General features: G+C 43.9%; 1 protein-coding gene across 5 annotated transcripts in view; it reads left to right on the plus strand.

Annotated features, from left to right (window-relative positions):
- The window catches only part of NEDD4L (neural precursor cell expressed, developmentally down-regulated 4-like, E3 ubiquitin protein ligase), a 272,916-nt gene extending 246,895 nt beyond the window's left edge, over positions 1–26,021 (plus strand). For 2 of the 5 annotated variants that reach the window (XM_006837521.1, XM_006837523.1), the window contains 11 exons: positions 804–1,033; positions 2,386–2,507; positions 6,968–7,038; positions 9,036–9,131; positions 13,696–13,769; positions 16,524–16,584; positions 18,227–18,286; positions 19,797–19,904; positions 21,345–21,441; positions 22,236–22,308; positions 25,268–25,807. In XM_006837521.1, coding sequence (XP_006837584.1) covers positions 804–1,033; positions 2,386–2,507; positions 6,968–7,038; positions 9,036–9,131; positions 13,696–13,769; positions 16,524–16,584; positions 18,227–18,286; positions 19,797–19,904; positions 21,345–21,441; positions 22,236–22,308; positions 25,268–25,370 — 1,095 coding nt within the window. In that variant the 3' untranslated portion in view covers positions 25,371–25,807. Of the gene's footprint in view, positions 1–803; positions 1,034–2,385; positions 2,508–6,967; positions 7,039–9,035; positions 9,132–13,695; positions 13,770–16,523; positions 16,585–18,226; positions 18,287–19,796; positions 19,905–21,344; positions 21,442–22,235; positions 22,309–25,267 lie in introns of all 5 variants that reach the window. The other 3 variants (XM_006837520.1, XM_006837519.1, XM_006837522.1) reach the window with 3 other exon arrangements.
- The last annotated feature ends 1,040 nt before the right edge of the window (positions 26,022–27,061 follow it).

The following is a 27,061-nucleotide window of genomic DNA, read 5'->3' on the forward strand; positions in this document are numbered from 1 at the left end:
AAATAAATAAAGACATGATTTTGATGGGCTATAAAACAATTCAATTCAGTTTTTAGTCAAGAAAAAAAAAAAATCTGGAGAAGCCTAGCTAATTATTTATGGTTTCCTCCAAATAAAGCCTGGACCCATGTTAGAAAAATGTTCAAGTCCTTCCCTGTGAATTTAGAAGATTAAATAATACTCGTGTTTGACAGGATTAGGATGAAGTGTGATTTTCTGATTAAAAGTCTCACTGGCAGTTTATACCTGAGAAAATCTAGCTGAGTTTTGCAGACAGTATCTGAAATTAAAATGTTAACATTTTGTACTCCCGTGTCCCTTCACCCCAAACTCTTCACAGAGCTTTTGAGTGGGGTACTTGCTTCAGAATAACTTTCAGCTACCTGACCACCTTATTAGCCATTGCACCCCAGGAGGCTTCTTCTCAGCCTGGTTAGCTAAGGGTTATATATGCATTTTGATTGGTGGAGCTGAAGTCCCTCTCTTGTCTGAGCAACATGTAGAACTGACCGGATGGGTACCCCACATTTGAGGACAGTGTCCCACTCCCCAGCCAGCCTTTCTGCAGCACAGGGTACAGACGCAGCCAGAACAACAGCTGGCGTGCTGTGTCCCATCTCGACAGAGTCAGGTTTTCCATCTGTGCAAGAAACAACCCATGGAGGAGGAGGGCCCACAGTCGGAGCCATTTGTCACTGATTATTTAAAGACTGCCATCATTTCTCCCTTTGTTGTATTTTTCTGTTAGGAAATAAAGGTGTAGAGTCACTGTCTGATGGTGTGCTGTTCTTTCTTTCATGTAGGCTGATATTCCGAATAGATTTGAAATGAAACTTCACAGAAATAACATATTTGAAGAGTCATATAGGAGAATCATGTCTGTGAAGAGACCAGATGTCCTAAAAGCCAGACTGTGGATTGAATTTGAATCAGAGAAAGGTCTTGACTATGGAGGCGTGGCCAGAGAATGGTTCTTCTTACTATCCAAGGAGATGTTCAATCCCTACTACGGTCTCTTTGAGTACTCTGCAACGTAAGTGTCTACAGTACCTTTCCAGTATGTTCCGCAACTGAAGTTGGTTAATTCTTAAACGAAAGAACAAGTAGCTCACTAGTTTGAGATTAATTAATGCTGCTAATTTCAATACCACCGCCACACTGGCCCCCTGTACATCTCGAATGGGTTCTGACTGCTCAGCAAAATAATGGACTCCAGGAACACAGATAATTGATTCTTCTCTAGTCTGTTGGGTTCATGTAATTGAAATTGAAAATGTGCCCAGGAAATTATGGTAAGGAACGAGAGGCAATTTTCATCTGTAATGAGTTAATTCAAGTGGGGAATTTGTGTCAAAATTTAGAAAAAGGTATCATTTTATGAACAAGGATAGTTTCTGAACTCATAGTCTTTAAATGATGATGACTTTGGCGACCCTGCTTCAGAATCACACCCTGGACCTTTAGAAGAAGAACTAAGTTCCTTTCTTGCATCAGGATCCCATTGATGTCAAGAATGGAAACTGAGGCAGACTCAGTCGCTCTCAAAGGCTTCGGCTGGATCTGGGCCCCCTGTGGAATAGTTGTTGACTTTGCTGGAGGGCATTCACATCGATCTGACTCTGAGCTCTCAGGGGATACAGGCTTCTTTTATTTACCACAATACTTGGGACCTCAGGACTTGTTTGGAAGGCAGCCTCAATGCCTCCTTCTCTTAATACTCCATCCAAGAATCACTCAGTTGTTCACTGTTGTTATAGCTGTGAGTTACAAGAAAGCCCACTATGGGAAATGGATGAAACCACTGACATGGATGTTGGGGAAGGGAGGTCTTCACCTCTTAGCCACATCTGGAGGACCCAGCTTAACACCACCGGTCCTCATGATTGTGACACCAGAGAAGGGCAAGTGTAAACATTTAGAGGTTTTCCATTTCCCTGGAGACCCTCTCTGGGTAGTGTGGTGCTTCCATAGAGTATGGATTGATCCAGTAGGAAAACATCTTAATATCCCCAACCCAAGAGCTTTTCCCAGGAGTCCTTCATTACTTGATTGGGAATTCCTGTGCAACCCGTTTGATTTACAATTTCTTATCTTCAGATGTTGGTCAATCTATATAGGAAAGTGACATTTTTGTAGGTCAAATATCAACATTTGGTTATGCTTTGACTGGGTCTATAGGGCATACTTATTAGGTTTATTAGACCTCATTACTGGTCATAGACATAACTAATGAACAATAAGGCATATCCTCCAATCTAGACCTTTTCCTTTATGCAAGTGCTCTATAAAAACTGGGTGGCAGGTGGCAAAGACAAACGCAGATTCTTGACTTCATATTTAAGAGTTGAATTGGCCATATCTTCTCTCTCTCTCCCTCCCCCATAGAGACAACTATACACTTCAGATCAATCCCAATTCTGGCCTCTGTAATGAAGACCATTTATCCTACTTCACTTTTATTGGGAGGGTTGCTGGTCTGGCAGTATTTCATGGAAAACTCTTAGATGGTAAGTTGCTGTCATGTCTTGAAGTCACAAAAATAGGACAGTGTGCCTTGTGGTTTTCCATTAGGGAACTTATCTCTCATGACATAGATTTTAATCAGAGGCGTCACGGGTTCTTTGTAAGTCCATAAATTATTGTTATGTTTTGTCCTTAATGGAAGTCTTTATCCTGATAACATCTTAATTTGGATACTGCAGATATGGTGCCTACAGAGATTTATAGAAAAAGGGTTTTTTAGATAATTTTTGAACCTTAAGTTTAAAGTACAGAACATTTTGTATTTCTGCACTTTCGGTGTTTTTCAGAATAACTTTCCTTGTGCAGCAGCTAGAGTTAGTGACAGATGGAAACACTAATTGAAAAGTTAATTAAAATGATCTAATCCTTCCAGTATCCTGCCATTGCTCCATTTGTCCCCAAATTAGTTTTTAATGTGAAAAGACTGTAAATAATGTCAAACCAGTGTTGTGACTCAGCCAGAACCTTCTCCCTTGGCTCATTGTGGGGGCAGAAGAGCCTGACTCTTGTTTACAACACACGTGTCACGGTGGACTTTAAGGGATCTTGGATGGTAGAAGGCAGGCCCCCTATTTGACTGATCTGTGGGTTCGTCATCAAGACTGCTTATGCATCTGGTCTTTTCAGTGTAGTTAAGAGAACACTACAGAACTCATCCATGAGAAAAGAGAATCAAATCTTTCTGAAGAATTTGGGGGTGAAGTGATGGGAAGTGGGGGATGGGGCATGAGACTTGAGGTTGGCATTTGTAGTCTCACTAGGTGGAATGATTTCCAGGAGAGTGGTCATTGTGTTCACGGCATTTATGGGGCCTTGACTACTCCAATGAATAATTGATATGCACCCTCTGTGCTTTTCCTTTAATATAGTTCTACTGTTAATTGCTAGCTGATTTTAATCACTGGTTTCAGTGTTTTCTTTTTTGGTGGCAGAAGTAAATGTTTCTTCTGATTAGAAGGTAATTACATTTGACAGGTAGGCAGGTAGGGAATGGAGGGAAGGAGGGAAATAGAAAAGAAACATTTTCTTTCTCAACGTGGGAGTCATGCACTAGACTATTTCAGACTATTGAAATTCACTTCACCCTTCTTAGAAGCAGGTCAGCTTCTCATCTTCTGCAAAATGAAAAGACAGTGTTGGTTGCTGCTGCAGGGGAATGTGGTAAGGATCACAGTTATAGAGTCCAAGCAGAGCGCTATACACAGATATTCAAAGGAAAAGCAGATCTGAGTCAAAAGTTAAGGATGTTTTGTTTGGACCAGCCACGCCCTGAAGGAGGCAAGTCTTGATAACCACAGGCGAGAGAGGACTGGCCCCAAGTTAGGCTCCGTGGAGGGAGTGATGGATGCAACAGGCCAAATGGGGAGCCAGAGGGTCCAGGCAAAAGGAAACACTGGTGCTGTCCAGGAATTGTACCGTTAAAGACCAAGGTGCTCACAGATATGTGTGGTCAGCACTGTCTACTGTGTATTCTGAGTGTGTACTGTCTACACATCTGCCACTGTGGCTTCATCCTTTTTACCTACCTACACACTGAATTTCAAGAGACACTTGATTTTGAAGGGCAATTCAAGAAGACAGAATCAAACATTATAATGAAACGTGCAAACACCTGGAGCTAGAAAACCACAAAAGGATTTTCCATTCTGAAAGAACGAAAGAAAAAAATCAAGCCTCAAGTTATAATATTGAAGGATTCTGTGGGCGTGGTGGATAAGCACTGGACTGCTAACCACAAGGTCAGCATTTCAAACTGACCAGCTGCTCCTTGGAAACACTTTACAGTCTCTCTGTGAGTCAGAACCAACTCCACAGCTCTTAACAACAACAATATAGGCAAAATGTTGAACGAAGCATCAAAAGAAGATACTAGGAGTACACAGAATCATGGTACCAAAAAGCATTGGTCAACGTTCAGCCAGTTCAGGAGGCATCATATGCTCAAGAACCAATGATATTGAAGGAAGAAGTTGGAAGTGGCGCTGAAGGCAATGACGAAAGCAAGACCCCAGGAATTGACAGAATACCAACTGAGATGTTTCAGCAAACAAATTTAATACTAGAAGTGCTCACTTGCCTGTGCCAACAAATTTGTAAAACAGCTACCTGGCCATCCAACTGGAAGAGATCTATATTTGTGCCCATTCCAGAAAGAAAGGTGGCCCATTGGAATAGGAAATTAATGAACAGTACCACTGATAATCACATGCTAGTAAACTTTTGCTGAAAATAATAAAAAAAATGATTGACATGCCGAAAATTCAAGCCAGATTCAGAAGAGGACGTGGAATGAAGGCTGTCACTGCTGATACCAGATGGGTGTCATTCTGGCTAAAAGCAGAGAACGATGTTGTTGTTGTTGTTGTTGTTATGTGCTGTGGAGTCGGTTCCGATTCATAGCAACCCTGTGCAGGGTTTCCAAGGCTGTAAATATTTACGGGAGCAGAAAACCTCATCTTTCTCCCACGGAACAGCTGGTAGTTTCTCACTGCTGACCTTGCGGCTCCCAGCCCAATTCGTAACCACTACGCTACCAGAGCTCCTTAGAGAACGATATAAAGACCTGTATTTTATTGACTATGAAAAGACATTCAACTGTGCCACAGCAAATAGTAGCTGACATTGCAGAGAGTGGAAATTCCAGACCACCTTTCTATGCTCATGCAGAACCTGTGTATAAACCAAGAGGAAAGCATTTAAATAGAGTAAAGGGATACTGCCTGGTACAAAGTCAGGAAAAGTGCATGTCAAAGTTGTAAACCTTTAACCATACTTAGTCAATCTGTGTACTGAGCAGACAATCCAAGAAGCTGTACTATATGAAGGAGAGCCTGACATCAAGATTATTGTAGGAAGACTTCCTAACAACCTGTGATATGTAAACGGCACAACCTTTCTTTGCTGAAAGCAAAGAGGGCTTGAAATACTTACTAATGAAGATGAAAGACAACAGCTTTCAGCTTGGGTTATACAACAGTGTAAAAAAGCAAAAATGCACAACTAGACCAATGAGCAACAGCATCACAGTTAGCACAGAAAAGATAGAAATTGTGAAGGATTTCATTCTACTTGGCTCCACATTGAGTGCCCTTGGAAGCCTGCAGTAGAGAAATCAAATGACATACTGCATTGGGCAAACCTACAGAAGACCTCTTCAAAGTGGTGTAAAAATCCAAGATACCTCTTTAAAGACTAAGGGGTGCCTGAGCCAAGTCATGAGATTGTTAATCACCTCATTTGCAAGGGGAATCTGGACAATATGTAAGGAAGACCAAAGAAGAACTGGCGCATTTGAATTATGGTGTTGGCAAAGAACATTGAATTTACCAAGAACTGCTAGAGGAACGAACAAATCTGTCTGGGAAGACGTGCAGCCAGACGGCTCCTTAGAAGCAAAATGGCAAGACTTTGTCTCACATATTTTGTACATGTTATCAGGAGGGACCAGTCCCTGGAGAAAGCCATCTTGCCTGGAAAAGTAGAGGGTTTGCCAAAAAGAGAAAGACCTTCAATGAGATCAGTTGACACAGTGACTTCAACAATGGCTCAAACATGGCAACCAACAGTTGAGAGACTGGCGCAGAACTGGGCAGTGCTTCGTTCTGTTGTGCATAGTGTTGCTATGAGTTGGAACCAGTGCCACAGCCCCTGAGAGCAACAGGCACCAGAGGTGTTTAGTCAGTGTGCACTGCACCATGGGAGTCAGGAAGTGCTGACTGATTAGAAACAGGACTGGGATGAGAGTGAAGGGTGAGTGAGCCTGAGGATTTAGATCTGGCTCAGCATCAAGTGTGACAGGAACATGATGCTTTGTCTTCGGGCAAGGGAACTGGCAGTTCCTATGAGGCGACAGGTAGATTCATCCTTTCTGCCTTCCTCTCTCTCACCTGGAAGATCATACAAGTCTTGTAGATCATTACCAACCTGCCCTTTTCTTGTCCTTTCTCCCATCACTGCCTGAGCAATAACACTGAGATACAGTGGAGTTTCCATCTAGCTTTCTCAGGGAGCAGTCCAAACTCTGGGCCCACATGGAAGCTGTGCAGGTCCAGTCCTGTCTCTGGCCTCTCTTCCCCCATCTATCCTGTCAAGCCACTGGCCAGTTCATGGGCTTGTTTATCTGCTCAGTATTCCAGTATTTACCGCAGTTCACCTGTCATATTTGCATGACAAACTCCAGCTTGTCGTTGTCACCGCCCATGAGCCTGTTGGACCCCTAGCAGCTAGTCTCACCTCCATTAGTACATCTGCTCTCTTTATTACTTAACCCTCAACCCCCGACCAGACCCTGTTCATTCACTTATCCATCATGAAAGGGATTCCCTGATCCCTGATCTGTCATGGGCTTTCACCCACTTTAAAGGAGGTTATATTTTTACTTCATGCTCTGCTACCCATCAGCGTCAAAGATTTGAAACTAAACCTAGTGTTCATCCTGTTTTAGGCTTCTTCATTAGACCATTTTACAAAATGATGCTGGGGAAGCAGATTACACTGAATGACATGGAATCCGTGGTGAGTGTTACCGATCCTCCCCCCGCTGGACATTCTCATCAGAACGAATATCTGAAACAGCATTTATAGCTGTGGGTGTTGGTTACTCAGTATGATGCAACAGGGAATATTTGCTTTAACAAGTCAATTATCAGCCTAATTCTTGTAATAAGCTAATCACTGTGCCTATCTTGTAGAAGCATAGTATTTTAGGACAGGTGCACCCAATCATAGTAATCATCACTGCCTTCCCAGGAATCAGACGTGTTTGAAGTAGCCTGTGCATCCATCCAAGACAGCAGATGCGGAGTGATTCCAGAGTCATCGCTTCCCCTCTGTCTTCTGAGCTCACAATACGGCACACAGGCCAAAGGCTAGAGTAGCAGACAAAGGGGAGAGTAATTACACAGTACCCGAGACACTGTGGAGCTCCTGGTTTGACAGTGTAGGAGGAAGAAGAGTTAGAAACTGGAGAAGTCATTTGAGTTTTCATGTTACGGTTATTCACTTTACCTAGACAGACATTTAGAGGTGAACAAATTTTCTATAAAGACAAAAATTAGAGCTCTTCTCACGAAGTGCTTTGTGCTTGTTTGTCTTTTAACTTACTTGCTTCCCCCACATCTGCCTCAGGACTATATGTGCCGACACTCCCTAGGGGACCATTGGAGGGAAGCGTCTTTGTCTTTGGGGGCATATGCGGAAAGCCTCTGCAGACCCTCAGCCTTGCTATGATGCCAGCGGGGTCTCTTATGACTTGGACTGGACACAGGAGCTGGATACTGGACCCTCACGAGCGCTGCCCACTGGGTGTCCACCTGGAAGGAGGGAGGATGGTAGCTGGGTTCTGAATGCACTCTGTTGATTTTCCAGTTATGGATGGGTTTGCCTTCAATGTCTGTTCAGCTTTGGCCCTTTATCTGTGCCATCCGCTTTTATTGCTGCGTAATGAGGACCCTAACAACGCACAGATTTCTCTTACATTCTAAGTCAGTTTGATAGAGTTTTCCCCAGTAGCTAAGTCCTTGTGCCTGAGCACTCTCACGGCACCTGATCCGAGCTTCTGAGATAGGGGCAGGGCCCCGGTGACATTCAGTTACTAACCAGAAGTTCAGCAGTTCGAACTCACCAGCTGCTCCACAGAAGACGATGTAGCTGTGGGTTTCCCTAAGGATTTGCCCCCTCAGAAACCCTATGGGACTGTTCTGATCTGTGCTCTTTGGCTGCCATGAGCCAGAATCAACTGTGTGCCTCAGTCCACTTGCAGAGAGCAATAGAGACAGGAAGGAACGTGACTTCAAACCGCTGGTATTTAACGATCTAGAACAGCCTCCCTTCATTTTCCCTCTGATATTGTCACTTAAAAGATGGGAAGTTTTTGTTTCCTTGTTTGTTTATTGAGGTGAAATGTACATACCAAAATGTTTTCTAATTCAGCTGTTTCTACATGTAAAATTTAGTGACGTTGATTACATTCCTCATGATCCCACCACATTTCTGAATGATCCCACCACCATTAACAGAAACTCAGGCTCTCCAAGCAATGACATCCCCTCGCCCCTCCCTCACAGCCCTGGTCACCATGAGTAAGCTTTGGTTTCTGTATGCAATTGCCTGTTTTGGAGAAATAAGATCCTTTAAGAGTTGCCCTTTTGTGACTTACTGACTACATTCAGCACCTGCTTTCAGGGTCCCTCCAGGCTGAGGCGTGCACCGGGACTTCATTTCTTTAAAGATGGGTAGTATTAGAGATCAGTACATAAGGGGGCAGCTCACCATCTCCAGAATTCAGCTTCAAACCCAATGCTCCCCAAACATTCTTTTTCCATTTCCATTTTAAATTGAAAGAGAAAGTCGGTTTGGGGTGGAGCTGGGAAACACTACGTTAATGAGTCCTGGCAATTTTTGAACATTCTGAATGGGAGTTACATTAGAAGGATTTAATTATTTAAGTCAAATGAGTTTGTATTTGTTGGTGAGGAGGAGGTTTATTTTTAATTTCTGTGTCAATTCTGTAGGACAGTGAATATTACAACTCTTTGAAGTGGATCTTAGAAAATGACCCCACTGAGCTGGACCTCATGTTCTGTATAGATGAAGAGAACTTTGGGCAGGTACGTGTGTGCACATGAGGAGAACTTTGGGCAGGTACGTGGGCAGCCCCGTGTGGATAACCCTGAGAGCTCCCTGCCATTCAAGACCATTTTCTTTGTCGCAGGCTGTGGCAGGGTTTCCCCAACAGTTAAAAACAACTACCAGCAATTTTGTTGTTGTTGTTTAAGTGCCGCCAAGTCAATTCTGACTCACAGTCATCCTGTATAGGGTTTGCAAAGAGCTGCTGGTGAGCTTAAACCGCCAACCTTCAGGTTCAAACCGACCTTGAAGTCCAGTGCTGACCCAACATCGCCACACCAGGACTCCTGTAGTTTTAGGTGTTCATTACCATCTGTTGGAGCTATACCTTGTTATCATGTTGGGAAGCCTCAGAAACCTATACAGGGTCATTGTGAGTCAGAAGTGACTTCACAGCACTCAACAACAACAGCAATCAGGAGTTCTAGATTTTCATTATCTGTTGGATCACTTAATATCTTATTGTCACGTCAGGCAGCCAAGGGCCAACTACAACCCTTCTTCTCTTCCAGCACCAACTTAGAGTAATTCTCAAAGGTCTACGGGACATGAATTTCAGAAGCTACTTCTAGTCTCAATCAAATCCAAATGTGATTGTTCTTTGGTGCCTTGGCATTAGAATTAAGTTACTCTAAAAGCAGGTGCTGTGGGCTCTGTGACCAGAAGTAGGGTGCAGGGGAAGGGAAGTGGGAGGCTTGCCTTTCCCTCTTCTTTGTGTTGTGTTGTCATGATCAGTGGTCCTCTGTGGGGCTCAGACTCCTAGGCTGTTACTGTGTTGTGCCCACCCTACCATCAAGGCTGGGCCAATCAACCATGGTCAATTTTAAAGACACAGTTGCCTGCCTAGAATTTTCATCATTATCCTAAGAGTCTGTAGGATGTGTTTGTCTTCTGTCTGAAACCTTTGATTCATCTTCCGACCCTGTCACCACACACACACACACACACACAACAGTGATATGCTTGGGAGCATAGGCATGACACACTCCATTGCGCTTCACAGATGGTGTGTTTTTTACAAATGGAAAGTTTGTGCTAACCCTGCGTGAAAGAAGTCTACCACTGCCATTTTCCAACAGCATGTGCTTATTACTTTGTGTGTCTGTATCACATTTTGGTCCTTGTCACAATATTTCAAACTTTTTCATAATGCCTACCAAGCACCACAGTATACTGTAAATATACTTCTCTTGTTGTTGTTGATGTTGTTATGTGCTGTGGAGTCGGTTCTGACTCATAGTGACCCTGTACAGGGTTTCTGAGGCTGGAACTCTTTACAGGAACAGAAAGCCTCATCTTTCACCCGCAGTACAGCTGGTAGTTTCGAACTGCTGACTGTGAGGTTAGCAGCCCGATTTGTAACCACTACGCTACCATAGCTCCTTAAATATACTTCTAGGTTGTTGTTGTTAAGTGCCTTCGAGTCGATTCCGACCCATAGCGACACTGTATAGGGTTTCCAAGGAGCAGCTGGTGAGCTTGAACTGCCAACCTTGCAGTCCAGCGCATTAACAGCTTTGCAGTCCAGCGCATTAACCCACAGTGCCACACCAGGACTTCTAAAGGCACCAGGAAAACAAAAAACAATCATGCCACTTACTTTGTTGCGGTGGTCTGAAATTAATGTGCAATATTTCTGAGGTATGCCTGTATTCTCAAGGTATTTTAGGACCCTGGTACTTGCCCTTTTGCAAAAGCCGAGAGGAATTTCCTGTGTCTCAGACCAAACATTCATGGTCTGGAAATTAATTAGATCGTAAAGCATGCCTTAAGGCTTGCCATATAGAAAATATAATGGTGACATACCTGTTGCTTCAGTGATATCAAAAGTATATGGAATCCTGGTGTGGCATTGTAAGATAAGCCCTGGACTGCTAACATCAAGGTCAGTGGTTCAAACCCACCAGCCCCTCCAGGTTCACTGTGAGTCAGAACCAGCTCAGTGGCACTTATCAATCATCATGAAGCAGTGCCTCTCTGTATGATGAACACTGGACTGCAAAACACAAGGTCAGTGGTTTGAGGCCACCACCCAGCTGCTCTGTTCCCACATAGATTTACAGCCTCAATAACCCTATATACAGGATCGCTGTGAGTTAGCACCGACTCACCAGTACTTCACAACAACAGTGCATGTAAAAGTTGTGTTCACACTACACTGTAGTCTGTGAAATGTGCAGTAGCAGCATTATGAACATGTTTGAAATATTGTGAACATGACCAAAGTGTGACAGAGCATGACATGAGCACAGGCTTTTGGGAAAATGGCGCCAATGGACTTGGTCCACGCAGGGGTGGCCACAAACCTTTGGCTTGTGACAAGCGCAGGATCTATGAACTTCAGAAGCTACTTCTAGTCTCAATCAAATCCAAATGTGACTGTTCATTGGTGCCTTGGCATTAGAATTAAGTGAAGCCCAAATCAATAAACTGTGGTGGATCAACTCCTGTTCACAGCAGACATAGATCACCAGGACTTTCTCTCAAGGTGCTTTTGGGTACACGCAAACCCCCACGCTTCTGCTTAGCAGCTGAACGTGTTAGGCGTTGGCATCACTAGCATCCCCTTGGCTTTGTAAAGACTCTTGCTTTGTGGTTCAGTAAAGCAGGATCTGAGCTGATGGTTTGGAAAAGGTGTTTTTTTTAGTGAACTTCCAAGAACTTGTACTTAACGGAAGGGAAGAGGTGGCAGAAACCCTGCAAGAAAATGTCCCTGGAACCAGGCATGGGCTAAGTTAGTGTGTACATGTGTACCAGGGTGACATTGTCCCCAAAGGGATGAAAATTGGTTCTTTGGAGGCAAAAAAATAAAACAGTGATAGACTCTTATACTTGCATTGCAACTAGTGAGGGTTATTTCTTAAGTGCTCTGCTGAACATTTTATAGACTACTACACCATGGACTAGGCGTAACAAAGGGCCCTAGTGCACATACCCCACATGTACACAGTGGACCTGTTTGTTAAAATGTCATGGAGGGAAACAATTGGGGGTGGGGAGTGACCACTAGTTTTCCATGTTGTTAAATGACATCAAGTTGGTTCCAACTCATAGTGTACCTGTGCAGGGTTTCTAGGGAGCAGCTGGTAGAATGAGCCACCAACCTTGTGGTTAGCAGTCCAGTGCTTACCTTACAGCTCGACACCCAAACACCATAGGTTCCATGTTGTTGTTGTTTTTAAGTATTATCGAATTGGTTCGACTCATAACAACCTTATCTAGAGTGTCCCAGGAACAGCCGGTGAGCTTGAACCACCAACCTTGCAGTTCAGTGCTGATCCTACAGAACCATGCCAGGTCTTATCTTAGGTTCCATTGTTGTTCTTCAGTACTGCTGAGTCGCTTCCGACTCATAGCAACCCTGTATAGGGTTTCTTTCTGAAGTGTGTGCCGCTGGTAGGGTTGAAGTGCCGACCTGTGGTTCTCAGTCCATTGCCGATCACAGTGCCACACCAGGAGTCCTAGGCTCAATGTTGTTGTTGTTGTTAAGTGCCGCCGAGTTGGTTCCGACCCATAGCCACCCTGTATAGGGTTTCTGAGGAACAGCTGGTAAGCTTGAACTGCCGACCTTGCAGTTCAAACAGCTTTGCAGTGTGGCTCATTAGCCCACAGCACCACACCAGGACTCCACACCTAGACTCCATTTGTTGTTGTTAAGTGCCGTCCAGTCAGTTCCGACCCATAGCGACCCTGTACAGGGTTTCCGAGGCTGTAAATCTTTATGGGAGCAGAAGGCCTCATCTTTCTCCCGCGAAGTGGCTGGTCATTTCGAACTGCTGGCCTTAAGGTTCGCAGCCCGATTTGTAACCACTACGCTACCAGAGCTCCTTTAGGGAGTAGTAATTTAAAAAAAGATGGGAAAACCCTGGTTGGATTATTGAACAGTTAGCCAGAGGCACCTCAAAAGAAAGGTCTGGCAGTCTACTTCTAAAAAATCAGCCAGTGAAAACCCTAGGGAGCAGAACTCAGGCACAGATGGGGCTGCCATGAGCAGGAGTCAGTTCAGACCTGGTTTACATAATAACACTCATGGGGAGACAGAGACTGGAAAGCGGTGGGGGGAGGAAAAGAAGGGGGATGAGGGGCAGAGCAAGGGCCTGGTGGTGCTGTTGCGACTTGGAAATAAATTCTATGCATTGTTTTTATCCCTATAAAATTTAATTTCGTAAACAAAATGCATTATTACAACATGGGTCTCTATAGTCTTGATGAATGTTCCCTGTCTGTCTTCTGCCAAGCTAATTAATTTCTTGAGAAATGCGTAGCAGATGAAAAGAAAAAAATGTTGCTATTCTCCATTGTTGCTTATAATTAAAATTCATAAATAACCATAAAACAATTTGCCTTTAGTGATAACGTCTTTAAATAGGTTACCTCTTCACAATTTAAAAACCTCATTAGATGTTCTGGTATACAGAGAGCCCATTTGCTGGGAGAGATTTCTGAATAAATCTTGTTTATCTCCCTTCTATAACTAAGATGTTATTCCTTAATATGCAATATAACTTCATGATGATCTTTGGTGTTTTATCTTTGTAATTACAGACATACCAAGTGGATCTGAAGCCCAATGGGTCAGAAATAATGGTAACAAATGAAAACAAAAGGGAGTATATTGAGTAAGTATACAGATACTTGCAACCTCTTCTTTTAATAAGCTGAACAGCATGTTTGGGTGGGTTTGCCAAACTGCTCATGGATGTTATAAACATGAGCTTGTTGGTCCGTTTTCAACAGCACAAGTTCCTCTTGGCTTGAGCTCATGGAAAGTTGAATTGATGGGAAATTGGACCTGTATCCAAGGAGCCTTGGTGATACAGTGGTTAAGTGCTCGGCTGCGAACTGAAAGCCGATGGTTGACCTACCATCCACTGTACAGACGAAAGATGGCGCAGTCTGCTCATGAAGTTGACAGCCTTGGAAACCCAATGGGGTAGTCCTGCCCGACAGGCTGCTATGAATCGGAATCGACTCAACATCCATGGGCTTTATTTGTATTGTGATCAGTGAGCTGCCAAGGAATCAGTGAAAGGCAAAGAGTGTGTTGTTGAATACCATGGCAGATAGTCTCCTGAAGAATGCTCTTGTCTAGTCTACAATTTAGAATTGCAGTGATGAAACACAATGTCAATCACCAGTGGGGTAACATTACAAAGGTTTCATCTCTTATCTAGTTTCTCTTCCATAAGGAAAATAGTTTATATAGATAGGAAGAGCAAACTAGGAAAATAGTTCACATGGGTAGAAGACCACACATATCTTTGGCATACAAATATAATCAACTGTTTCTAATATTTGTAATTTTCTAAACTCAATCTCACCCTCAGTGGTTGTAACAAAAGTTTATTTAGAAGTCTAGCTGTTCAATAATCCTAGGATATTTATACTATTTGGAAGACCATCTTCTGTTAAGCAATTCCTTTTCCTTTTGGTGTACATGTGTCTGTGTGCTTCCAGCACACGATTCTGCATTATCCCGTGGAGTTCCACGGTGCCCTCATTGCTCTAACTTCCCTGGCTGCTTAGACCTGACCTGGTACAGGCATAAAAGGATGTAGCAGTGTTTGGCTCCTGAGATCGGGTTTTCACCCATTGTGTGGGTTGAGCTCCTCGTCTGCATTCAGTCTGTTTCTGCATTTCTTCTCATTGGAAATTGGTGTGAGGACTAGAATGTGGAGAATTGGCCAAGGGTGTTAACAACTTTTAGAGACATCTGCAAAGAAACAAGACCTGCTGCCCTTCTTTCTTAAGTTGAAAGAGAGACTACTGGAATCTCCTTAGAGACCATGGCAAAGCTTGTGACTGTTACTCAGTAGAAATTTCCTCCACTATCAAGTTACGAGCTTAGTCTGCTTAGTAAAAAATGAAAAGTCAAATGCAGTTCTGGTCGGTTAATGTGAAATGGCATGCTTGTTCTGAACTTGGAAAAATCTCACAAGATGACACGCTATCAGACACCATTGTCTTCATTAGGCACGTACAGATCTTGGACAGATTGTAAAACAGTCCACCCAGAGAACTGGGCTGTAAAGTCCACGAAATCTGATACCTGAGGTATAGTCATACATCATTCTTTGCAGCAAATTCTTTGTAGTTTCCAGTTTGTCGTGGGTTGGGGCTGGGCGGAGTTCCAGCTAGCTTTACTGAAAAAATGGTGATTGAAATCGCCAGCTGTTCCCTAATACCTGTGTTCCTCTGGTGCAAGGAGAACGCTATGTGGCTGCTGACGCCAATAAAACCCGATAGGACCAAGTGGCTGTGGAGCCAGGCTGGACCTCAAGGCCTGTTGCCATAGTGCCGCCTCGGAGGTGAGAGCACTTTGCAGCCAGGTTCTTGTGCTGTTTCCAGACAAAACACTTTAGACAGAATCCAGAGGGGATTAGCCTTCCAGTCAGTTCTGCTCAATGCAAAAAAAAAGTCCCTGGGAAACCCGTTCCAGTGGATATCCATTACTTAGAGGGATCTAACATAAATCCTCGAAACGCTGGTAGTAATAGATTAGTGTAAATTGTTTGGTTGATCAAGCTTATGCATCAGTATTAAAAATCAGTGCATTGACTATGAGAATAAAATATGACAACATACACTGTACTTGGTACTCTTTTTAAAGACATAGTTGATGAAAAATATAAGTATTTGTGCACATTTATACTTGTGTGTATGCATCTTTGTGTACACACTACACACCCACATACATTCATACCCCATAATGTTGTTTCTTCTCACTGTGTAGTTACATTCATAAAGACCTTGATGCGGAAAAACAAAGCCATCAAGAATCATTCTTTGGAAGTTCTGTGTGTTGTGAGCTTTTCCCCGTGTATCCAGTTGGTGTCAATAGGCTGAATGAACAGTGTGGTCCCAGCATTAGACCTTTGTCTGTACTGTGCCTTTGTAGGGTTGCCTTCCTTGCCCTGCCTGCTGAGCAGCAGTGATCTTTGTTAAGTTGTCGTTAGGTGCCATCGAGTCGGTTCCAACCCATAGCAACCCTGTATAGGGTTTCCAAGGAGCAACTGGTGAGCTTGAACCACTGACCTTGCAGTGCAAACTGAATTTGCAGTGTGGCGCATTAACCCACAGCGCCACACCAGGACTCCAGCAGCAAGCTTGTTATTATTGTTGTTGTTGTTATGTGCCGAGGAGTTGGTTCCGACTCATAGTGACCCTGTACAGGGTTTCCAAGGCTGTAAATCTTTACGGGAGCAGAAAGCCTCATCTTTCTCTCCCACAGAACAGCTCGTAGTTTCGAACTGCTGACTCTGAGGTTCGCAGCCCGATTCGTAACCACTGCACTACCAGAACTCCTTAGGAAGCAGTAAATGCGTGCTGCCAGAGACAGACGCTTATTAAACACTGTTCCATTCTCTCTGCAGCCTCGTCATCCAGTGGAGATTTGTGAACAGGGTTCAGAAGCAAATGAATGCATTCTTGGAGGTAAGCAGGGCTGGCCAGGAGATCTGCCTGTGCCTCAGTCAGGGGTCCCGGGGCCTGGGTGCTGGAATTTATTTTGCCCCCTGAAGAAGTGCCACGAGGAGAAATCTGAGACTGCCCAGCTAGCCCCTAGCCAAGCTCCAGAACCAGGAGTGTGTTGTTGCCCCAACTCTGCCTTTTTCTTTTTCTATTTCTTTTGCTTTGCTTCTCTTACATCTTAATTTGTCTTAGCTGTTTTCATAAAGAACTGAAGGATAAGCACTGGTCTGATAACCACAAGATTGACGGTTCAAACCCACCAGCAGCTCCTTGGAAATGCTATATACATGGTTGCTATGAGTCAGAACCAACTCAACGGCACAGTAACAAGAACAGCCGCAGTGTGGTCTGGGGCCCTTATTGACAGGAAGTTCAGTGAAGCCTGTGAGAGCCAGAACTCCACGGGACTGCTTCTGTTTCCGGGTCTTACAGGTTTCCCACCTTTGACCTCTGTCGTTATTAGTGAGGAGTATTTGTGCTTTCCTCTCTAATGAGTTTCCACTTCACACAGGTTCTGGCTTCTACAGGGTTTTACTGAATTTAAATATGGGAAATCGTCACCCCTCAAACAGGGTGAGAGTTAGCACAAGGTGGCTTGATCCAAATTGAAAACCCAGTGTTCTCACTGTAGTGGTTTAGAGAATAACTCTGTGAGGTGCCGTTGGGATAGCCATGCAGACTGGGCAAGGGGGAAGGCAGTGTTGAAAGGGGACAGCGTAACTGGAAACTACTGTTTGTACCATTCACTGCTGAGTCCTTAGAGTTCTCTGAGTCTAACAAACCTCCAGAAAAGGCCTCCATTTAAAAATGTCTGACCTTGGCTAACAGTGAAATTCCTGTAAATCTAACTTTTGTTGTTAAGTGTCATGAAGTCAGTTCCAACTCACAGTGACCCTGTGTAGGGTTTCCGAGGAGTAGCTGGACATTAAGAGCCCTGGTGGCATTGTGGGATAAGCAATGGACTGCTAACTGCAAGGTTGACAGTTCAAACCCACCAGTCACTCCAAAGGAGAAAGATGAGGTTGTCTGCTCCCGTAGAGATTTACAGCTTTGGAAACTCTACAGCGTCCCTGTGAGTCAGAACCAACTCGACGGCACACACACCACCTACAACAACAATGGACGTTAAAGGAGCTTCAGTGGCATTGGAGCCCTGGTGTGGTTCTGTAGGACAAGCTATGAGTCGGAACCGACTCGATGGCACTTAACAACAGCACCAGCACATATGTGTGTCTATATATATTTATGTGTGCATACTGTGCACATGTATAAACATACATACAAATGTGTGTGTATATGCAGACATACAACCGCAGGTCGGCAGTTCAAATTCACCACCGCTCCATGGGAGACAGATGAGGCTTTCTGCTCCTGTAAAGATTTACAGCCTCAGAAACTCTCTGTAGGGTCACTGTGAGTCGGGATCGACACATAGGTTGATGCTGTCATTGATAAGTGAATTGTCAGTTTAAGAAAAAGGTAATTTTACCTAAAATTAAAGCTTTTAGTATAATTTTCCTAGCTAACCCAAAAGTTTGTTTTTCCTTTAAAGTTTGTGTCTTTCAAGGAAATGTGTTTAAGGTGATTTCTGTCTTTTTTATTTCAGGGATTCACAGAACTGCTTCCTATTGATTTGATTAAAATTTTTGATGAAAACGAACTGGAGGTTTGTATTGTGAACCTCGTTTTATGTTTAGAAGATGAGAGTGTCTCATCATTTTGCAAGTAGATTTTAATGTTCTCTGGTACATGGTATCCTGAGGAATATGTGGAGGTGGATTTTACTGCATGTCTCTTGTCTGTGGGGCTGCTTTGTTGGCTAGTTTAAGAATAAGGAATAGCAGAAGTTGTCAGCCATCAGTTTTCTGCTTATGAGAGGGCAGTGGGTACGCATCTTTACCAGGTACGTAGAGACCTAGCTCCAAGCTGGTTTGTGGTCCAGAACATACCAGGTCAGGCAAACTGGGTCAGGTAGAACCAAGGTTTCACCATCCATTCGGGATGCCTCCCCCACCCCTGCCTACAAGATCCAGCTGGCCAGGGCTCTTGAGGTACTTCTCCAGCCCTACTGTGGCAGCTGAATGAGGGAATTTGGCATAAGATGGAGTAAGTATCTACTAGGGGAGAGAGACCAACTGTCTCACTGAACTTGAAGTCACTGATGTTAAATAAGAAAAACATCAGACAGCAGGGTCGTAGCAAAAGGTGGTTTACTGATTCTCTGTTTCAGCTTTTTTTGTACTGACTCAGATGAGAGCGGGTAACACAAACCAAAGGCTATTTCTCACCCTTTTTTGTGGTGTGAGAAGTAGGTGGGAGGAACCCATGGCTGTTGAGTTGTGGGTGAGGCTCAAATAGACGTTTGTCCAGGCCACCTCCTTGAAGCATGTTTTCATACTTTCTCTGTAGTTTTATCTTAAAATGGAAACATCAAAGTAGATGGTGGCATAGAAATCATATCAGGTGAGCTTTATAGGAGAAATCCGGCACATCGCCCCCTGCCCAGCGAAGTGCTGGCAAAGGCGGGGCCTGGAACCAGGTTTCCGGCCTCTGGTAGAAATTTCCTTCGTTTTCCCTGCTACTCCTGTGAGACTATCCTCATTCTCCACTTTTTCACAGGGAACTTTCCCCTTGGGAAAGCTACATAATTAGACACAAAATAAACCTTAAGTGATAAACAAGGAATTAACGATGGGTTAGTGCCTCTCAGTCCACGGTCCCCTGAGCAGATGGGGTGATTTCTCATCACCTGGATTGTTTGATCTTGGGGAGATGCATTCTTGCTGTCAATATGCACTAATTCTCTGGGCTTGTAGGGGAGCACTTATTTTCAAATATAAACACAGACGACTGCTCAGAGGTATAAGCCTTAGCCCAGGTCCAATGCCTATTTAATGGAACACAAGGGTATTGGTGGGCACCGGGCTTAGGATTAGACGGGTGCAGAATTGAGTGGGTGTGACGCTTTTGTGTCCAATGTGAAATGTCATGCCTCTTGGAGTTGGGTCTCCCCATGCTCTATGATGTCTGCTGTGGCAGGTAAAATTGGGAGCATGTATCCACCTTCTCTTGTTTTTATGCTGACATTGAGAATAAAAGCTGGTTTCTCGGAGCGGAGGACTTTTTGGCTCTCCCGTTGTCCTGCTTCGATTACACCTGTTCAATTTCATTACTAGTTGCTGATGTGCGGCCTTGGTGACGTGGATGTGAACGACTGGAGGCAGCATTCTATTTACAAGAACGGCTACTGCCCAAATCACCCTGTCATCCAGTGGTTCTGGAAGGTAATGTATCCCCTGCGCTGGTGTGGCAGGAGCTGTGGGTGAGGTCTCAGGGCTTCCTGCTGCCCTTCCTGTTCTCAGTGTGGACTGACGCTGGAAATCAGGGCATTGTGTTAACTCGGGCTCTGGGGGAGAGGAGACAAACTGAGCTACGAGAAGCTTTTCCTGCTGTCTGTCTGTCTGTCTATCACCAATAGACAACTGGAGCTGAGTGAGGTTGCTTTTATGCTTACTTTTCTGCCTGCTTAAAGTCATGTTGATTTGACTTCAAGGAGAATACTGAGAGTAGGGTGGTTCTGAAAAAGAGCTAACTGGACTCAAGAGATGTGAAGCTGGTCCGCCCATGATAAGAAGTGGAGACTTCTCCAGAAAGACCAGGCTCTGGGACTTAATTTTACAAGATGCCATTTTCCATTTTTTAAAAATCCATTGTCCCCATTTTTTTGTTAATTACAACCAACGTTGTTAAGCATTATATCTTTCAACAGATATACTGGTGGAATTTGATTTGCTGTATTAATACAGTTATTTTCATTGTACTCACCTGAGGAAGGCTGTGAAGCAGAATGGGGTGCAAAGGAGACTCAAGTTGACAATTCCAGTTTGTTTTGTTTTTCTAAAGGCTGAATGTTTACTTAGAGAAAAACAAAATCTCCTAAACAGTTTGAATTTCTAGAAGCCTTTGGTGTGGTGCTATAGGGTCAGCACTGGGCCACAAAGTCTGCTTGAATCACAGGGTTGGTGGTTCAAACTCACCAACTGCTTCTCGGAAACCCTATACAGAGTCGCTATGAGTCAGAACCCACTCAACGGCACTTAACAACAGCAACAATTAGCTAAGTTCTATTCCAAGGACAGAAGAAAAGCGAGAGAAAAGACGAAAGAGCAGGTTCTTTGTAAATCCTTTGTTTTGGGACAGTTTGGGTTTTGTTTTTTTGTTTTTTTAACTGCAGTTCAAATATCACCGATAAAATGAACTCAGTTCCTGGGATAATTCAAGCATGGAAGATATACAGATTATTTTAGAGGTCTACGTTTTTGTTTTGTTTTTTATGAAATGTTATCTTAGAGAATTTGTATGCATATGAAATCCCATCTCATGCTCCAGTATCCTGGTTCCCTGGTGTCAGTACCACTATAATTTATGTTTTTATTGTTGTCTCGGGAGGCTGGCACACCTTACAGAAACACGAGCTCGAAGCCATCAGGGACTTGGCTTTTTATGTCGTTTATTTGGGCATCTTGGCAGAAGACAGAGACGTTGTGACCACTTTCTAAGATTAGAGGGGTCAAGATTGTGGTGGCCATAAACAGACCTCAGTCTTCACAGTCAAATGTCTAAGTTGCCATCCAGCAGAGCCAAGATTCAGTCCTACATTGTCAACCCCGCACTACATGGGTGGGTCAAGTGGGGGCGCACTAACCTCCTGCCCCCCTTCACAGGCAGTGCTGCTGATGGACGCCGAGAAGCGCATACGGTTACTGCAGTTTGTCACGGGGACATCCCGAGTACCCATGAATGGATTCGCGGAACTTTATGGTGAGCCAGGATGGTGTGGGGACCAGGATCCCTCCTGTCATCCCTCTCTTGGATGCAGTTGTGTCTGCCCAGACTCGGCTCCTGGGCCCCTAGACGAGTCTCAGATGTCTTTTCATAACAATGTCACAGGTTCAGCACAACATACAGCATGTGCAAATTAAGACAAACCACAGTTACAGCTCAGTACGTCTTACTAGTAACGCACTGCGTTCAACGTTGCTGTGAATCATTTGCAGATTCTCAGGTGTCCATTTTATAAAGATACTGATGATGAAAGTCAATAATAATGAAAACTGAAAGCAAACATGTATTTGACCTATAACAGAACCGATTCAGGATGGAGTGGTTGGAATGGAATCCCATCATAAATTGGGGTCTACCTGTACTTCACCCAAAAACTTTTGCTTTTGCATCAAGCTGTTGTACTGTTATCTGTACATAATGTAGGGCCTCTCCACCCCATTCCCACCCCAGGGCACCTTCAGGTTGATTTTCTCATTTTTATTTTGTTGTTTCTTTGGTGCATCTTAAAAATCTAGGTTTTACAGAATCATCCATGTGATTGTAAGCTGTTTAGTTGAAAGGACAGTCTTGCTGTCCATTGTGAGCTTCCTCCAACAGTAAATACAGTAATATTACGTGTGGTAGATGAGATTGTCAGGCAGAGCCCGGGGTAAATGCAGCCTGGTTGCCACCTTCTCTTCCGCCCTTCCTTATGGACTTGAAGTCACACCCTAGCTTTGTCCTGCTGTTCTAAGCATTGCTCATGGAAATGTTCTGCTCGCTCCTTCTAGGTTCCAACGGTCCTCAGCTGTTTACCATAGAGCAGTGGGGGAGTCCGGAGAAACTGCCCAGAGCTCATACGTGGTAAGTAACACAGATGTTCAGTCAGCAAACAGTGTGCGTGGTACTGGCTGGGGCGTGTGGAGGCCACACTGCCTGCCCATGGTCGCTTCCTGTTGTTGGCTGCCGTCGGTTGATTTTACCTTGGAGTAGAGCTGCCCCATAGGATTTTCTTGTCGGCGATCTTTACGAAAGCAAGTCCCCAGGTCCTCCTCTAGAGGAGTGGCTGAGTGGGAACCAACCATCCACCATTTGAGGCTCCTCCCTAAATAGCTTACATGACATTGAAACAGATGAAAATGTTAAGTTGTACAGTAACTGGGCTTTACACTGTTGAAGAACCACCTGAGAATCTTGTTAAAATGGAGATTCCAATTCAGTATATCTGGAGCGGAAATGCAAATCTTCAGTCAGGAGCTTGAACCAGAATGGACAGGTTCAAAAACAAAAAAACCCAAACCAACTCATAGTAACCCTGTGTAGGGTCTCAGGGGTGGCAGATCTTTACCTGAGCAGACAGCTTCATCTTTCTCCCACAGAGTACCGACTTTGCAGTTAGTAGTACAAAGCTTACCCCACAGTGCCACCAGGGATCCTTACTATTAAAACTTAAACCAGGATTTGGTCAGAATGAGTATGTGTGGCACTGAAAGGGTTAACCCCACCACCACCACTACCAGAAATTCGTCCTCCAAACACCCTCTTCCCTAATGTGTTCAATATATATGGGTGTGACAGTTTCTACCCTATCCGCAGATGGATTTTTATTGCAATGTTAAATTGGTTGTTCCATGCCAATCGATAAACTATCCATTTCCTGGAGTTGGTGGGTGTGGTGGGAGTTTACATGTCTGGCAGATGGCCCCATATCCAGAGGAGAGATATGTGAAGTAGTACTGTCATCAGAGGCCCCACAGAATGAGGAGGAGGACTTCAGAGGGGGGCTTTGCAAAGCCACATGGCACCACACAGACACAAAGTTGGTGCGGTGGATTTTTTTTTTCAACAGCATTCCATAAGCTCTGTTCTTGCTGATCCAAGGTCCCACACGTATGATTTTCCACACGGGCTCTACACTTTGCTCTTTAGAAAGCTGTGGCGGGGTTGGCCTTCTAGAATGGTGAGCAGACAACCCTGCGTTTCTTGCCCTTGGCAAAGGTTTCTGAGCCCACATTGGCCACTCAGAGCTGGATATACAACTGAATTCTGGGGCAGGAACCTGAGAGTGCTGGTGTGGAAAGAAGTTGCATTAACATGTATTCATGAGAAATTTGGCTATAAAAAGGTTTCTGCTTCTGTTAGAAACATTTTTCCATTCAGATCATTCTTAGGACTCTCTGAATGGAATGAATATGATCAATGCCAGGCCCTTGAAAGCAAGCAGACTCCCCGCTGAGGTGGGCGAACACCAACACAGTCATGTACCTGAGCATTTCTCCCTTAGTTTCAGAGGGACAAGGTTTTGGTAGTTTGAAACTTTTATTCCAAGTGATACCAGAGTCAAATGTGGTTCCTCCCAGTTATGATTGGAGTTCCTGAGTGGCACAGATGGTTAATGTGCTGGGCTCCTAACCAGAAGGCTGGCAATTCCAGCACAGCCAGAGGCACCTCGGAAGAAAGGCCTGGAAACATTGAAACCCTTATGGAGCACAACTGTACTACTCTGACGTTCCTGGGGTTGCCTTGAGTCAGGATCAACCCCGTGGTAACCAGTACTGGTGGATTTGTGAGACGTTTAGTTGGAAAGGCAGGACTTTGGTACTGACGCAGAATGCCCAAACTCCTAGTATTAATGAGTATTGATAAGGGCATCCTGGGTTAATGCGCTGGACTACAAGGTCATTTTGAACCACAAGGTCGTTGGTTCATGAGTTGGAACCGATTTGACGGCACTTAACAGCAAATGATAATTATCATCTAAGTACATCTGTAATACTACATAACCTTGATGATTACCTGTGGTTTACGACTTTTATCCCCATAAGCTATTAGTAAGCTTACTCATGATCACACAGTTCAGATATTCACAAAGCAGCAGGATTTGAACTCAGCTCTGCTGGAGTGACACACAGTTTACTTTCTATTTAGACTCTTCAAAGAGAATGTAACAGTATATAATATAGTCAATGCCCCTATGATCCTGTGAACAGATAGCTTTTTTTGTTTTGGGGGTAGTATTTTTTTGTTGGTTTTTTTTCCCCTTTTTGTTTTCAAGTTGATTTCACTTCCTAACAGTGCCATATATACCGAGTAGAAGTGTGCTCCATGTCCATAGAGTTTTTTACAGTTGCTAGCTCTGGTAGCTTAGTGATTACAAATTGGGCTGCTAGCCGCAAAGTCAGCAGTTCGAAACTACCAGCTGTTCTGTGAGAGGAAGATGAGCTTTCTGCTCCCATAAAGATTTACAGCCTCAGAAACCCTGTACAGGGTCGCTATGAGTTGGAACTGACTCCATGGCACACAACAGTAACCTTTCAGAAGCAGGTCACTAGGGCTGTCTTCCAAGGTACCGCTGAGTGAGTTTGAACCACCAACAGCTAGTAGTTGAGCATCTTCTGTTGAACTGTTTTTGTATTTCAACCCTCACATACTTCAGCCACAACTAGAAAATGGTGCTGCCAGAACAACCTCTCAAACTCAGTGGTATTCAGCCTTTGGCTGCGTAGTGAGACCACCTGGGCCCACCCCCAGAGACTGAGAGTCAGTGGTCTGGGGTGTGATCCAGGCACTAGGCTTATAACTGCCCCCTCCCCACCCCCCCATGGGATTCTTGCCTGTAACCGAGTTCTCTTTCCTCCATAGATCTTGTAGCTTATTTGGTGTGGGCATTTTCATAGCCGGAATTTATATTTTGATTCTCAACATTGTTGGCTAAGACTGGTTCATCCTCTGGTGAGCTCTTTGCCAAATCTAGGAAATGTTGTTGTAACTGATGGAACTGCTGATGGTCGCTTTCATCTCCACTCTTTTCTCCTCTTTGCAGCTTTAATCGCCTTGATTTACCTCCATATGAAACCTTTGAAGACTTACGAGAGAAACTTCTCATGGCTGTGGAAAATGCTCAAGGATTCGAAGGGGTGGATTAAATGACCTCAGCCTGGGAGTGGTCATCCGTCCAGCAAGTTCTACTTGCACTTTTGCATTTTGCCTAACAGACGTTTGCAGACACAGCAGCGGAAGCACGGTTGCGCAGTGAGGCTTCTGGGGCAGAGCCTTGTCCTGGCACCTGTCCGAGCTCGGATGCGGGAGCCGGCCCAGCACAGACTTTCCTGGACTTTCTTCCACAGACTCTCCACTGGTTGTCATGCACACTAATTACATTTCAGGAGGAACTCCTCTATTTATGTCGTGCCTCTGTAGGCAAAGCCCTTAATAAATATTTTACATACTTTCTAATGACAACAAATGGAATTAATCACCCTACAGGTATAGTATTACAACTCATGTTTACTTTTTTAAATGATTTAGACCGATTTTCAGATTTTATTTCTTGACGATTAAAGATGTCTCCTGTACTTGGAAAGTGAACTCTTTTTTTTTTTTTCTTTTTCTGTTTTGTATTTGCATTTCATACCAGACTCCATGTCAGTGATATTTTTATTTTTGAAGTCCTTTGACTCTCCCACCCCGACTTCTAGAATCGGAAGACTGATTTTTGTCCAGAAACTTGTCTACAGACAAGTACTTTGAGAGACTCTCCAGTAGAACATTAGGCATAATGATTATTTTTCCCATACCCAGAGAAGATGAGAACAAACTGGATATTATGTATTGTGTTTTTGTTTTGTTATGTTTTGTTTGTACAAATTTAGCATAGTTGTGACAGGCTGAGAGAATTGTAACATAGCATGACAAATTCTGTGTTGACGGAATCACATCATTATTCCTTCCACGTAATTACGTAATGACGTGTGCTACAACACATTTGAGACAGGGTTGGACTCTGTTCTCTGAGGAGAAATTGATTAACCCTTCCTGACACTGTAGTCTTCCTGTGATTGCATTTCCTCTTCGCTGTTCATAGTCGAGAAGTTTTTGAATGAAACTTGGCACTACTCGATTTGAAGCTGTGGAAACCAGACCTGTCCTGTCTCTTGTTTGTATGAATTTGCTAATGGTTGGCCGAATAACCCATTTTTGTTCTTAAATGCACCAATTCTGAAGGCACTTTATGTTCTACATGGAGGTTATGTCTGGTTGTGTTTGTGTTTTTTGTTTGTTACCATAAAAATTAAATGTGATAATGATCTCTACCCCCTGCACACGTCTTTCTGGTGCGGTATTATTTATCCATTGTGAATCTGGCTGCTGATGATGTATAAAACCCAGATGTCAAGCTGAGCCCGCAGACCTGTCTTCACTGATTATTTTGTGAATTCTACTCAACTACCGAGATTTATTTAACAGACAATATAACTGAGTTTTGTTACTATGACATGTTGCATGCTGAAATACTGCGTACGGACTTGTATCTACTGTGTGTTCAGTGGAAACTGACAGAGTTCTGATTTGCTCCACTCAAGCCCGGCAGTTGGACTGGCGGTGACGTGGGGTTGAGGGTTCCTGCTCAGTGTGGTTCTCTTCCATTGTGAAGTCTTTGTTACAGAATTCTGTCCTGTGTTAGGAGAAGGTCTGTAGTAGAATGGGAGGTCTGCTTTCAGGACCTCCTCTTTAGTTCACATTGTCCTATACCCTGTCACGGCAGTTGAGGGCTCTTAGGTTAAAAGTGGTTTCAGGAGCTCCATTTGTTGCCTACGAAGAACCTCTTGGTGTAAGA

Source organism: Chrysochloris asiatica, unplaced genomic scaffold (genome assembly GCF_000296735.1).
Source record: "Chrysochloris asiatica unplaced genomic scaffold, ChrAsi1.0 scaffold00021, whole genome shotgun sequence".
In the NCBI taxonomy this organism is placed as follows: Eukaryota; Metazoa; Chordata; class Mammalia; order Afrosoricida; family Chrysochloridae; genus Chrysochloris; species Chrysochloris asiatica.